Source organism: Penicillium crustosum, assembly GCF_028827405.1.
Source record: "Penicillium crustosum strain IBT 35664 chromosome Unknown utg000003l_segment0_segment0, whole genome shotgun sequence".
NCBI lineage: Eukaryota > Fungi > Ascomycota > Eurotiomycetes > Eurotiales > Aspergillaceae > Penicillium > Penicillium crustosum.
Genome location: NW_026623124.1, coordinates 2,289,244 through 2,302,831, shown reverse-complemented (window position 1 = coordinate 2,302,831; position 13,588 = coordinate 2,289,244). Strand labels below are relative to the sequence as shown.

The 13,588-nt window shown below is 47.6% G+C and overlaps 6 protein-coding genes across 6 annotated transcripts; 4 read left to right on the top strand and 2 right to left on the bottom strand.

The window, feature by feature from the left end:
* Positions 1-101: 101 nt before the first annotated feature.
* N7487_007933 (FAD-binding oxidoreductase) lies at positions 102-1,868 on the top strand (the record flags this gene model as incomplete). The annotated part of the gene is made up of 5 exons (XM_056875663.1): positions 102-182; positions 248-677; positions 742-1,231; positions 1,286-1,506; positions 1,555-1,868. Coding segments are annotated over 5 exons (1,536 nt in total), but the record flags the coding sequence as incomplete, so codon positions are not given.
* A 1,341-nt stretch (positions 1,869-3,209) lies between these two features.
* Positions 3,210-4,893, bottom strand: N7487_007932 (putative MFS transporter; the record flags this gene model as incomplete). Its single annotated transcript, XM_056875662.1, has 4 exons — positions 3,210-3,833; positions 3,907-4,451; positions 4,521-4,629; positions 4,690-4,893. 4 exons carry the CDS (start codon positions 4,891-4,893, stop codon positions 3,210-3,212), a joined length of 1,482 nt encoding a protein of 493 aa, XP_056727850.1.
* A 594-nt stretch (positions 4,894-5,487) lies between these two features.
* On the top strand, positions 5,488-6,858 carry N7487_007931 (uncharacterized protein; the record flags this gene model as incomplete). The annotated part of the gene is made up of 4 exons (XM_056875661.1): positions 5,488-5,664; positions 5,948-6,139; positions 6,207-6,506; positions 6,562-6,858. The coding sequence occupies 4 exons, from the start codon at positions 5,488-5,490 to the stop codon at positions 6,856-6,858; spliced, it is 966 nt and encodes a 321-aa protein (XP_056727849.1).
* A 1,063-nt stretch (positions 6,859-7,921) lies between these two features.
* N7487_007930 (FAD-dependent oxidoreductase) lies at positions 7,922-9,381 on the top strand (the record flags this gene model as incomplete). Its single annotated transcript, XM_056875660.1, has 5 exons — positions 7,922-8,293; positions 8,372-8,654; positions 8,703-9,002; positions 9,062-9,137; positions 9,207-9,381. 5 exons carry the CDS (start codon positions 7,922-7,924, stop codon positions 9,379-9,381), a joined length of 1,206 nt encoding a protein of 401 aa, XP_056727848.1.
* Positions 9,382-9,672: 291 nt separating this feature from the next.
* N7487_007929 (uncharacterized protein) lies at positions 9,673-11,871 on the top strand (the record flags this gene model as incomplete). Its single annotated transcript, XM_056875659.1, has 2 exons — positions 9,673-9,788; positions 9,842-11,871. The coding sequence occupies exons 1-2, from the start codon at positions 9,719-9,721 to the stop codon at positions 11,869-11,871; spliced, it is 2,100 nt and encodes a 699-aa protein (XP_056727847.1). The 5' UTR covers positions 9,673-9,718.
* Positions 11,872-11,944: 73 nt separating this feature from the next.
* Positions 11,945-13,328, bottom strand: N7487_007928 (TauD/TfdA family dioxygenase; the record flags this gene model as incomplete). Its single annotated transcript, XM_056875658.1, has 4 exons — positions 11,945-12,328; positions 12,389-12,597; positions 12,648-12,861; positions 12,921-13,328. 4 exons carry the CDS (start codon positions 13,326-13,328, stop codon positions 11,945-11,947), a joined length of 1,215 nt encoding a protein of 404 aa, XP_056727846.1.
* Positions 13,329-13,588: the final 260 nt, after the last annotated feature.

The following is a 13,588-nucleotide window of genomic DNA, read 5'->3' as shown; positions in this document are numbered from 1 at the left end:
GAAATCCCGGTCGCATTCAGCTATAATACCAGTAGCTGCCCCCGGAAATACCTGACGGAAGAAGTAGAACATCCGACTGAATCTTTATACATCGCTCTACCATGCATATTACTCCTGCTGTTGCAGCCCTGTGTATCAGTGCCTTGCCCCAAGCTGCCCATGCGACCACATCTGAGACCTGCGTCAGTTATTCCAAATGATTCCAAAGAATACAAACAAATGACCTGACCAAGTATCAACCAAACAGTGCTCAGTTTTGGGAGCCACGGCTCTGAAGAGCCAGGTCGTGTATCCCGGCAGTGCTGCTTACAAGACATCGATCGGCTCTTACTGGGCCGAGAATGTTCAGCTCGAGCCGACCTGTATTCTGCAGCCACGCACGGCTCAAGAGGTTTCATTCGCCGTTTCCACGCTCGTTGCTGCTGATGGCGGAGCTTGCAAATTTGCTATTCGCGGTGGTGGCCACACCACCTGGGCGGGAGCGAACAATATAGTTGATGGTGTGACCATTGATCTGTCGTTGATGAACAACACCACGTACAACAAGAGCGCTGGCACTGCTTCTATTCTTCCGGGATCTCGCTGGGGAGGTGTCTATGAAACTCTGGCAAAGGATAATGTGACAGTGCCCGGTGGCCGCTCTGGTGTTGTGGGCGTTGCTGGATTTTTACTCGGGGGTAAAATACGACCAAACATGTTATCACATCGAAATGTGACTGACAAAATCCTTTACTAGTACAGGTGGCAATACCTTCCACACTGCGCGTGTTGGATTCGGTTGCGACAACGTCGTGAACTACGAGGTTGTTTTGGCTGATGGAACGATCATCGAGGCCAATAAGGATTCCCACGCGGATCTATTCAAAGCTCTGAAGGGTGGATCCAGCAACTTCGGGATTGTCACCAAGTATGATATGAAGGTCATTGACGGCGACAAGCTTTGGGGTGGGATCGTCACATATGACAATAGCACTACCTTGCAGCACCTTGAGGCTGGTCACAAGTTCATCAACAACCTTGAAAATGACCCATACGCTTCCTGGATTGGCATTTGGGGGTACCTTTCTGTCACCGACCAAAATATGGTTGCCAATGCTCTAGAATATACCTCCCCGGTTGCTTACCCTGCGGCTTTGGACGACTTCATAACTATTACCAATACTAGCAGCTCGATGCGTATTGCTAATATTTGGAACCTTACCCAGGAGCTGGGTCAGGCAGCTGGATATCGGTATATGGTTTCCTAAATTGTCCCGCTCTAAGATAAATCACTAACCTATTCCAGCGACATTTTCCTCACAGCCTCGTTTGTGAACAACCTGGATGTGATGAAGCACACAGTCGATATTCACAACAGAATGATTGAGGAGGCCAAGGCAGGTGCCAAGGGAGATGACTACACTATGTCCACCATGATCCAGCCTTGGCCCAAACTGTTCACTGATCACAGTACTAAACTAGGTGGCAATATGCTGGGCCTCGACCGTTTCGACGAGAACCTCTTCCGTAAGTGCCCCCAAACATATTTTATTGGTATCTAACACTCCTATGCAGAGGTCCTCTTTGACTATTCGTGGAAGGATGAGGCCGATGATATATTGTTCAACCATCTGGCCAATAATGCTCTCGAGGAGTTGACCACCTACTCGAAGTCAATCGGAGCCGACAATGAGTTCATTTACCTGAACTATGCCAACAGCAACCAAAATCCTCTGTCCACGTACGGCCCCAAAAATGTGGAGTTTATTCGGACTGTTGCTAAAAAGTACGACCCAACTGGTATTTTCCAAACCCAGGTTCCCGGTGGGTTCAAGATCAGCGGTGTGCCCAATGAACAGGAAATTGGGGAGGGAGAAGAGAATTCGAGAGTATTTTGCCAATTTTGTGCGACGTACACTTAACACATGCAATATACGAAGCAGTGTACCGCGTGAAAAGGCTGCGCTAATCCCCTACTATACTCGCGGCTGCGCTGGGCACCTCTTCCTATGAATCGAGGAACCATTGCGGAGTAGGTGGGTTCACATCCCGTGTCTTACTCTAATCCCTGCGGTAATATGCGCATATGTGGCAGTTTATTATGTTGATCTCGCCAAGCCTCGGTAAAACAATGGTTAGGGGGAGCTGAAGGATCATGGGCGCAGTAGGGCACCTGCAATAATAATAGAAACTTCCGAAATTGCTTTGTGGAGCTTAGCCCAGACTAGGAACTGATAGTGAAGATCCACAGGCGAGTGGCATATGCCTTCATTGTATAGTACCTGCGACTCAGACTTTACGATCCTGGCCCTGAGGTTTTAGTCTATGGTGTCTCTGTGAAGACCCCACTATATAGGGTTATAGTGCGTGTTATGACAGTCTCACGGAATGATCGTCAGAGCCCGAAAGGTCTCTCAGTCCGTCTGAGCATCGACACGCTAGCTAAAAGAACTCGGTTATCAGGATCTGGGTAGTGCAACATCAAATCTCGAAAATATATGTTTGTTCTAAGGCTGACAATATGTATACCTCTTAGGGGATGACCTAGCAATATGGGCGCGGAGCACTCAATGTCAGGTCCAAGAGCCGAAAACTTGGAGGTTTGATTGGAGCATATCTTGGTGAGGAGACCTCTCAAGGTTCTATGTCATGCAAGGTAGACCCATGCCTAAAGTTGACTCCGCGCGGCTGTACAGTGTCCAATCAGCGTGCGGCCCAGCCTGCCGGATGAGTTCCAAACTACACCAGCCGCCACCTGGCTCGGATCCGACTGTGTGGACGACCGGGGTTGGGATTAGCGCATATACGAGCGAAATCCACATGGCCGATAGATTGCTTGGGCGTCTACGGTCTTCTGTTTGGAGATACTCGGTCGATTATGGGTAAAGTGGGTCTTTCGTCTTCGGATGTGTCAGATGTTATGAGTATATAGTTAGGAAGTATGAGATTTTTGTAATTCTACGGGGATGAATGACTTTGATTTTAAACTCGCCGAAGAACTACAATTTGACACCTAGTCAACTCCGGTAGAGATGTGGATTAAGATGAAGAAATTGGCTGAGTCACTGTCAGTTTTGGGACGAATGATCAGCAACTCCATCTCAAACGATGGAAATATGTATTCAAGAAACCTCATGGTAGGCCAATCAGGTGAACATTTTGGGCCGAAGGGAATAAAAACCATGGTGATATATATACAGTACAAATTCAAGCTTTGATCCATAGAATGTTCAGTAGACATAACGGAAGGAAGGGTTCTGTTTGTCAGTGAGCCCAGCCCATTTGATCTCGTCGACGCTGTTCTCATCAACGCGCTTTGTCTGGTCTCTTTGGCGGTTTTGCCACTTGTAATATATGAAGAGCACCACAGAGAGTACAGCCGCCGCAGCCTGTGTTGCAAGAACAGCAATCTTGGCTGGGTGGTATTGCGGTGCGTCGCGTGCCTGGAATGTCTGTGGGCCAATGATGTTTCCGACCGAAAAGGACCCAGCAACAAGAGCACTAGCAAATGCACGCTTGGTATGTCCAGCGCAGTTGGCCATGGTCCACTGGTATAGAATCGGAAGAGTTGCTACAATTGCGTTGACAAGATAAATACCGATCAGGACACCAGCTTTGTTGGTCTTGGGCAAGAAGGATAGCAATGCTCCGCCAATGATTCCAGGAATGGTACAGAGTACATTCCAAGCCCAGCGATTGGAAGTCTTCCGGATGCCGAAACCCACGAGAAGGGTGAAAAATATACTAACGATGCCGCCAGGGGTATTGAGAAGGGCTGAGATGGGACCGGAGAAACCAAATCCGGCAATTAAAGTCGCGGAATATGTCGTCACCACACCACTTGACACGGAGATCTATTCAATATTGGTCAATAAAACTGCAGGGGATAATTGGAGCAAGGGGTGAAAGTGGGAATGTGAGACACACCAGAATTGTTATCACAGTCAGGAGCCAAAGCTGAACATCGAGGACAGCCTCCCAGATTTGGTTCAGGTTCAAAGTTGTGCTCCATACTCCAGTCTGGTTTTCGCTAACGTGTTGAAGGAGGGCCACCTTTTCGCTATCCGACAACCAGGGTGCCTTCATCGGTGTATCCGGAATGAAGAAAAATGTGAGACCACCGACAACAGATGTCACCAACCCTAGAACAAGAAACATAATCCGCCAGCCTTCTAGTGAAGCATGATGCACATGCTGGAATCCAAAAGATATGAGGCCTCCAATTATCTGGGCCACACCAAGACCCATGTACCATATAGTGAACCGAGGAGCTTGTTCGCTTTTGGTGTAGTACTGACTGCTAATAAGCATCAAGGATGGTCCTACTGTCGCTTCAAAAATACCCAAGAAAATCCGAGCTGCCAGCAGGCTCTGATATCCTTGGGCGCCAGCGGAGGCGGCAGCCGCAACTCCCCAGAGGAAAACATTTCCGCCGAGCCATTTGGCAGGCGGTACTTTCTGTAAGAAATAAACTGTCAATTGAGGCTTAGCAGTGATACTCCAAGAAAATTTAGCCGGGGATATGAATATAAAATACTCACCATTAGGTACCTCCGCGATCAAGTAGGCAATGAAGACCCATGTCGCAACGTTGGAGAATTCATTGCCGACGAGTTTTAAGTCTTTTTTGATCCCCATAACAGCTGCATACTGTATACACCCTTGCATTAATAACATGGTCCGTATGATTGAATCGAATGTGCAACTCACGTTCAGCATGACCTTGTCCAAAAACTGCAGAACATAGCAACAAAACATATAAGGCATCAAACGCCGATCAATTTTACGGCGTAAAGCGCTCAGATCAACCTGAGAGTCAAGCGCCTCATTTTCATGGCCCTTGAGATATACCACAGCATCATCAACTTGATCTGCAGGAGGTTGCGGTACTACCTCTGGTTGGATTTCACCCATCGTAGCAGGGAACAATAGGGAAACAGACAAGGAACAGTGTAGTCAATAGGGAAGTGGTGAAGGAAAGAAAAAAAAGCAAGGAAAGTTAAGGGAAAATATTAGTGGAAAAAAAACTAGTGGGAAACACAAGGATTCATGCGACAAAAGCATAAATAACGTCGCAACCACCGTGGAGATCGCGTGGCTACACGTAGTCCCACCTGGCAAATTAGAAGCATTATTTCCGCCAGAACCTTTCCTTGTTGGGAAGTGAAGTTTACAACATAAGAAAGGGGGTGAGCTAAATATCTGTAATATTGCAGGAATAACCTTGAACGTCCGGGAAAGTACGGAGTCCGGTGTTGTGAGGAGCATAAAGTACATGACCGGCAATCATCGGTGCTATTTCAAAACAGGAAAGTGCCTTGGGACGAGCATTTTTGGGTTTTGATATATTTTATATTTTATATATTTCATATGTTTTATTTAATAATTATAATCCTTATGCATAAAAGAAATCCTTGTTCGATCTCCTTACCCATGTACTTTGTAGGCGCTTGATTATGTTCTCGTTTATACTCTCCCCCTGCCCCTTCACACGCTCTCTCCTCAATAATGGGCTGGGTACACAATGCCTCGCCCGAGGTGGAGGCTGCCTCGCAGTATCCTCTCATTCTTGGCGTATGTTTGAGTCTTACCATCTTAATGGTTATCACAGTTTCCCTGAGACTTTTCCTTCGAGCGCGGGCCAGTCGATGGGCAGCAGCAGATTATGTGATGGTTGCCAGCATGGTAAGTTAATCTGAATCTGATACAAGGGATAATACAACTAATTCTTGAGCAGGTATTTGCCGTTATATACAGTGCACTCTGCATTTCTCGTGGGCATCGCCAACTCTCCCCGTAGCCGCATGAAGCTTACAGTCGCAGAGAGCCGATATGGACTAGGACTGCCGTTGAAGCAACGGCCGGCAGCAAATTATGTAACATATTCTAAGGTCAGTATCCTTTTTTGCACCTTAGTTAGGCACTATATGGTTACATCTGGTTGGAAAACTGACAAAAACGAAAATAGATCAACTATGCAGGACGGCCCTTTTACCAGGTTGGCATCGCAGGGTTCAAGGCTTCACTTTGCCTGAGCTATCTTCGATTGATATCTGGAACATCAAAGCGTGCTTACCGAATTGTGATTTGGATTGTTATTGCAGCATCTACGTTGGGTCATATCGCCGGTGCTCTTAGCTTGATCTTCAATTGCACACCAGTAGGAAGAGTCACTCCATACAAAGCCCACATGCGACCACAAGCTGACAAGTATTCGCCCACAACAGATTCGACGATCATGGAACAACCATGTACCAGGTACCTGCCTTCCTGTGGGAGGCCTATTCTACGGTCTCGCAATCTACACCATCATCACAGATGTGACCATTATCGTGCTTCCCATTCCATTGCTCCTCGGTCTCAATATAAAAGTCGCACAAAAGGCCGGCGTTGTGTGTCTCTTCCTCCTTGGCCTCTTCACCACGGTTTGCTCTATCATGCGCTTAACCCAGATTCAGCGTGTGGCTTTCGGAGACGGAAACTCGACAATGCTTGTGTTGTGGGGAACTATTGAGTTCAACGTGGGCGTAAGTGGAATGACCAGTTTTGTCTGAAGTATAATGGCTAATTTGTCTGTGTTAGAACATCGTCACTTGCATTCCATACCTAGCCCCTCTACTCAAGGGCCTCGTGCGGGGAATCGCTTCGACTGGTGACAAATCAAAGCAGTATTATTATGACAGTCAAGGCAGAAGCTACTTGATGGATAATTGGTCGAAAGATCAGAATTCGCACATGCGGTCAACTGCTTCCGGACAAAGGCAGCCGAAACGAACACCGAGTGAGGAGCTCATTTTGGCCACTCGGGAGCCCGAGCATGGGGGTATCGAGAAGACAGTAGAGTATAGAGTTTCTACGGAAGGCAGGTCAACCAAATAGGAAGCTTGATGACCCGCCAAACTGGCGCAAATTTTGGCTTGTGTATCGAGTCCTTTTTTTATTATTCATACAAGTACTAATTATCTTAGAAATTTTATTAGTCCTTTTTTGCTTTTTTTTTTTTCTTTTCTTTCTTTTCTTTCATGCTTACCCCTCTACTGTGTACCCCTGCACCCCTTGCCTTTTGTGGCGTTTGAGTTTATGACAATAATATTTTTGCGGTTGCAACATCCGAGAAACAGCAAGTTTGGGCTTTACTTTGTACTAATAGCAGAAATGGCCGGCCGACTTGAGAAATCTTCGATCTTGAATTTCCACACGAAAGGTTTTTGGGTGTTTTTTTTTTTTTTTTTTTCTGATTCAACTTGGTTGGCCGAATCTTGGCCCAGACGGGATCCACAGGATCAACCCGTTCGGCAGTGGATCCCCATCCGCGTGCCCCAAGTACCTACGCTGTACTCCGTGCATATGCACAATGCGGCAAATGTGCCTGCCATAGGATCAAATCGAGCCCGGGATGGAGCGATTGTAATCAAAATGTAACTTCGTTAATCTAAGTCTGGCTAGTACAAGGCAACAGTCTCAGCCCTTGATTCATTCACAAACTCAAATTAGATCACTTCAATTTGAACGGATACCCTAGGTAGCTCCCGACGGAAGGCTTGCCCAGGTGGGAAAGCGGTATTATGTATATCCTCCAATCAACGTTCATCCCCGTAGCCTGACCCCCAATCAACATCATTCTGCCGTAACATGGCCCAAGCCGTCCCAAGGGACAATGTAGCCTTTATTAAATCTTATTATGATCCTTTCAATCCTTTCGGGTTAGGTAGCCCACTAGCAGGATTACGGATAATTTCCGTATTGAAGTCTCCATGCAAGACTCCCAACAGAAATTGGTCTAGCTAATGGTACGACTAATTGTATGATTTGGCACAGAGTTAACCCAGCGGGGTGAGACATGGTTTGTTGTACTCCGTACGGAGTACTCCGTATAGATTGAGGCAATCAAACCGAACTGAGTTATTTGAACTGTGCACACTACTTCGTACTTTTGTTCACCATGTCTGATTCTTCTATTTTGATCATCGGCGCAGGTATCAGTGGCCTCGTACTGGCCCAGTACCTTCAGCGACATGATGTTCCGTTCAAGATCTTCGATCGAGACTCCGCAATTGATGCCCGAAGTGGTGGATGGGGTCTGACATTGCATTGGTCACTCCCCGCCCTGCGCGAATTATTGCCAGAACACCTCGTGGAGCGGTTCCCTGAAACATTCGTCAACAAAGAAGCGTCTGCCCGAGGCGACGTCGGTCGCTTCCAGTTTTTTGACCTTAAGTCGGGAGACGCATTATACAATATTCCTGCCGCGGAGCGCATTCGCGTCAGTCGCGTTCGCTTGCGACAGTTACTGACAACCGGCGTGGATGTTGAAGTAAGTCGTAATATTATTGTCTTTGGAATAATCTCTTTTTTCTTTTTCTTACTCTTGATGGGCGCTAACACCGTTCAGTGGAACAAAAACTTTCGTAGTATCGAGTCTACAGCTGATGAAATCACCGCGCATTTTGAGGATGGCACATCGTATACCGGGCGGCTACTGGTCGCATGCGATGGTTCACGGTCGCGCACACGCGAGATTCTCTACCCAGGTTTACAGATGAACCAGTTGCCGGTGCAGCTTCTAGGTGCATCGACACTATACAGCGCGGAGGAGCTGGGCGGCATTGAGTCAATCGACCCTTTCATATTCCAGGGCTCACATCCTGAGTCCAACGTCTTCCTATTCTTCAGTTGTGAGTCCGCCAAAGCCTCTGTTCTCTACACGTTACTGATGTTTTTAGTTCTCGATACCCCGAACAACTTCGAGAATAGTAGCAAGGACCGTTACCACTGTCAAATCATCACCTCCTGGGCAGATTCGAAGGAAATTCCTATCCCAGAGGCAAACGCCGAGCGGATCGCCCTCATGAAGAAGTTGACTGATAATTGGTCGGAACCTTTCCGCTCGCTGGTACACAAGCTTCCCGACGACGTGGAAGTGCGCTCGATTCGCATCGAAGATTGGATGTTCAGCCGGGGCAGAGCGCACGCGCATCCTCGGGTGGTCTTGATGGGCGACTCGGCCCACACAATGACTATGTGTATGTGATTCTTCCGGCCATTATTTCGCGGCCATGGTAGCATTTCTAACCTCAACTAGTCCGTGGAGAAGGCGCCAACAACGCAATCGTCGATGTGCTGGATCTCGTGAAACGTGTCGATATGCGCCAGCCAAGGTATGTATCAGACTATCTGCAGCTCTCTTTGATTCGTTTCATACTAACGATCGCTATTTCGATCACCAGGTCCTTCGATTCCGAAGCCTTGTTATCCTCCCTTGCGGCATACGAAGATGATGTCTTCGCGCGAGCCGAGCCTAGCTTCCTAAACTCCAGACAGGCATGTTTAGATGCTCATGACTTTTCTAAAATCGAAGGAAGTCCACTAGTTGGATTACGGGATTTGAAGAAATCTACCTAGGTAGCTGAGGTTACTGGATCTGTCACATGTGATTGTAAAGAACCTGCGAAATCTCACGCCTTGGGGAACTATTTAAAGCGAAAACGAGATAAATCACATCAGTATAGAGTACTGCCAATATCAGCTAGCCGTTGAGATTAAGACTTCGGGATGTTATGGGTGTCGGTAGTTGCTCAGGTCGATCCGAGTGCTTATCAATGCCAAGCCCCCGAGCCATAAGACTCCCGACCCGACCTCCGCACATTCCATTTCTCCCGGTAGCAGCGGAAAATATAGGCCTGGAGGTATCAACTCAAGCTGAGAAGAAAACGGCATTGAAATGCAAGGCTGACGGGCAATGAACGGCACCGCGTCAAACCAAGCGGCCACGGTGCGCGTCTCGCAGCGTCAGCCGCAAGCCTGCCGAGGTAAATGGCGATCTTTTGCTGCTGCGGCCTAATAAGTGACTGACATGATGCAGAATGCACGAAGCGCAAACGCAAATGCGACAAACAAAATCCCTGTTCGAGATGTAAACGGTTGAATCTGAAGTGCTCGATAGAAGTCGTCCAGCTTAGACGCAACGCTGTGCAACATGGGTCAGAAATTCAGTTTTTACGTTCGCTTTTGGTAGACGTTGAATCGTCCCCGCCTGGTCCAGTACCTCATATTGTTCAAAAGATCAAAAATCGAATATTTCGGCTGGAGACCGGCCAAGATCCTACAGAATCAGATGTATCCAACCCCACATCGGCACAAGAGGAATCAAGTACAACTGAGGACCGTGCACCTAGCAAGGTGTCGCCCAGTTCAACTGAAAACACTGCACATCAAATTGACTCGTCGCTTCTCACGGCTATTGAACATCTTGCTTGGGGTCGTAACTCTGCAGGATGCTTCCCTCACAGGACGTGCTCATGCCAGTATCGGAAAGATGGGACCCAATCCCTATCAGGCCCTTTCCCAGCCAATGGACTCAACCCGGGGTTGGACTCCTCCTTTCCCAACACTACCGACGCGCAGAAGCTGATAAAATTCCATATATGCCATGTGGCCTGGCATCATAACTGCATCCATGGTCCAACATTTCTCGAGCAATGCGAGTTATTCTGGGAGACTGGGAGATCTGATGACCCTCTATGGCAAGCGCTGTACTTTTCTGTCTTGAGTGCGACCGTCAGCTCAATTCAAAATAGTGCGAAAGTAAGAGAACTTGTTGCTGTCGACCTACAGGCAATACCATCTACACAACAGCTGTTCTCTGCTATGGTGCAAACCCTCTACAACTCACATTTTTTAAGCAATCTCTCCATATACTCTGTTCAGGCAATTGTCATATCAACCGAGGTCGCCCATAATCTTGGCTTGAGCCAACTGAACGCAACTTTATTCAATGCAGCAGTACGCATTGCCGAATGCCTCGGGATCCACAAGATTCAAGACCACTCAGCAAAACCTGCTCAAAACAAAGATGAATGGGATGAGAAGGTGGAACGAGAAGTGGGAAAGAGAGTATGGTGCCAAATGATCATTCAAGACCATTTCGCCATACCTTTTACCGACACCTACAGCATCTCTCCGATGCATTTCTCGACAGGTCCCCCAATGAACGCAGATGACTATGACTTGACAGATATGCCTATCACATCTCCAACAATAAGCACGTATATCCGCGTGCTCGTGAATCTGGCGGAGTTAATGCCCGGTCTAGTTGACGGATTGGGTCCAATGAAATCCAGAAAGCCTATTCGAGAGCAATACGAACATATTCTGCATATAGACCAGAAAATGAGAGGCATTGTGAAAAACATACCCCCTTTCCTCCTGCGTGTCGATAAGACCAAGGAAGCACAAATTCCATGGCTTGCTATCGCTCGGCGAAGTCTCGCTATCACTGCAGCCGAGAAAATTATCATGATCCATCGCCCGTTTCTCTTCCGCTCTTTCAATGATCAAACATATACCTACTCAAGACGTACTTGTGTTGCCGCTGCAATGACAATCTTGCGCGAGCACGAGGTAATCATAAGAGAAGGGGACATCTCGATATGGACTCATACAGCATTTGCGATTACCGCTGCAGTCATTATGTGCTTCGAGGTTAATGCAACTGCAGAGACCCAGGTTGCTATTGCCCAAACTCACAAGGATGCGATAGTCGCGGCCCGCACCCGCCTTGCTGATCGAACTAATGACGTGCTTGCTCAGCGAGGTGTCGCGTTGATTGATGCTATCTTTACTGCCGACGTAACCTCAGACTCTGCAGGACTTGGCAACAAAATGATTGATTTTGGTCAAATTCTGGCCAAGTTCTCAACCTTTACGAGAATGAATATTGGGCCCGATACCCCTGACACATCAGTTAGCAGATTCTCAAATACTGATTCCCAAGATGTGATCGGTGCACATTTTAACGAAATGCAACCGGCTTGGGATACAGCGGAAGACATCGATTTCGATGCATGGTTTAATGGGACGTTCCACACTCTACATGACCCACTTCAGTTTTGAGACAAGCGAAAATGCGCAATCACTCGAAGCGACTCTTTCATTGAGCTAGTTCGATCATTACTATATCTTTAATTCATACCATAGTATAACCTGTGTCGTTGACTCCCTCGTAATCCCGGAAGGGCCTGGGGGGAGTTGTGCTTGTCATTGTACACTGCCAGAGTAACCTCCTCTTGTCCTCCTGCTCCTTGTACTTGGCCAATTGGCCAGTAATACTGTGCATTACGCCTCTGTTGTGGAAAATGACCACATCACCCTCTTGCCAATGGTGGGCATAGATGTTCTCAGCAGCATATATCTTACTCTGCATCTTGTATACCACTTCTCTAACCTTCTCAACGTCATCCATCACCGTGATCTCACCCGTTGCTGGGTTGCGTGTGGTGAGCTTGTAAACGCAACAGCCATGCACCTGGAAGAATGGCCGGTTGGGATTGAGTGGGTTTCGCCAGACCATCTGGTAAACGTTGTGAGCCGATATTCCTCTCTATTGCGTGAAGTCGGAAAGGCAACTTACTGGGTGCTCAGCGACTTTGTCCCACGCCCATTCCGACAGTTTTTCCACTGGTACCTCCCGTCCAAAATTGGGGATCGTCAGACCATCTTCGGATGCTTTGCATTGGCGGATATACTCATATGCTTGGGGAGCATAGGTGACTGTGGTATTGAGAGCAAACTCTTGTTCCTCCGGCGTCAACAGAGAAAATACACGAGCGCCGGAAAAGACTATACTCAGTCAGTGGGTGGACCTATCTGCGTTTATTCGGTTTACTCACAGGCCGTAGCTCCAGCACCTATGGTCTTATCCTTCCCATCGGGGAACTTGATCTTCTGATCCGGTACATTGGGAATGCGGATTGAGTGCAGGATAGTTACTTCGCCTGGCAGACGCTCATAGAAAGGGGTATCCATGTGCCAGCGGTATGGGCGGGTATAGCCGTCATCTAATTCCTCTTGACTGAGAGGCTCCTCGTGAAACAAGGTGTGATCCTATCTCACTGGTCAGCCATACAAAACTTTGGAATGTCAGCCGGATGGGGGATACGAACAAGATGCACCACCTCCAACTCCTTAAGACCCTCATAATCCTGGAACTTCCCCGAGCCAATGATGCCAACCTGGGGGGCTCTGGGAATCCTTCCTGCTTTGTATGCAGATAAGATGTTCTTTGGGTCGCTCACAGCTTTCTCTCCGGCGGAATGGATGTCGGATGCATTGGGATCGAAAACCTTAGCAAGCTTTGGTAAAACGGTAGGGTCAATGCCCTTTTGCTTTCTGATGACCACAACTTGATTTTCGAAAAGAGCTTTTCGGAGAGTATCCTTGTCGTGGTCGGTTAAGCGGTCCAAATCCAGTATGGACATTCCTGGAGGCAGTTGGACTTCCGCGCCAATGGCGGAGCTTTGCCTGATGTCATCAGGGAGAAGATTGAAAGTGAGACTTGTTGACTCGGGCATTTTTGTCTCGGGAAAATGTTCAAACTTTTTTCGACAGGTAATGTTGAATATATTGTCGTCGTCGGGTATCACACTGCCTTTAAGCAGAGACGAAAATGGAGCAAAGCGGACGAGTCCACCGATTTGTACCACCATTTTCGATAAGACAAATATCTCAAAGCTGTCTGTTCCCAACGCGTAATGCATTTTGTATTATCATCTTGATGCATTAGCAATAGCGCTGAGTACCTACCTGGGTATCTCCTGGACGGGTGAGCTGT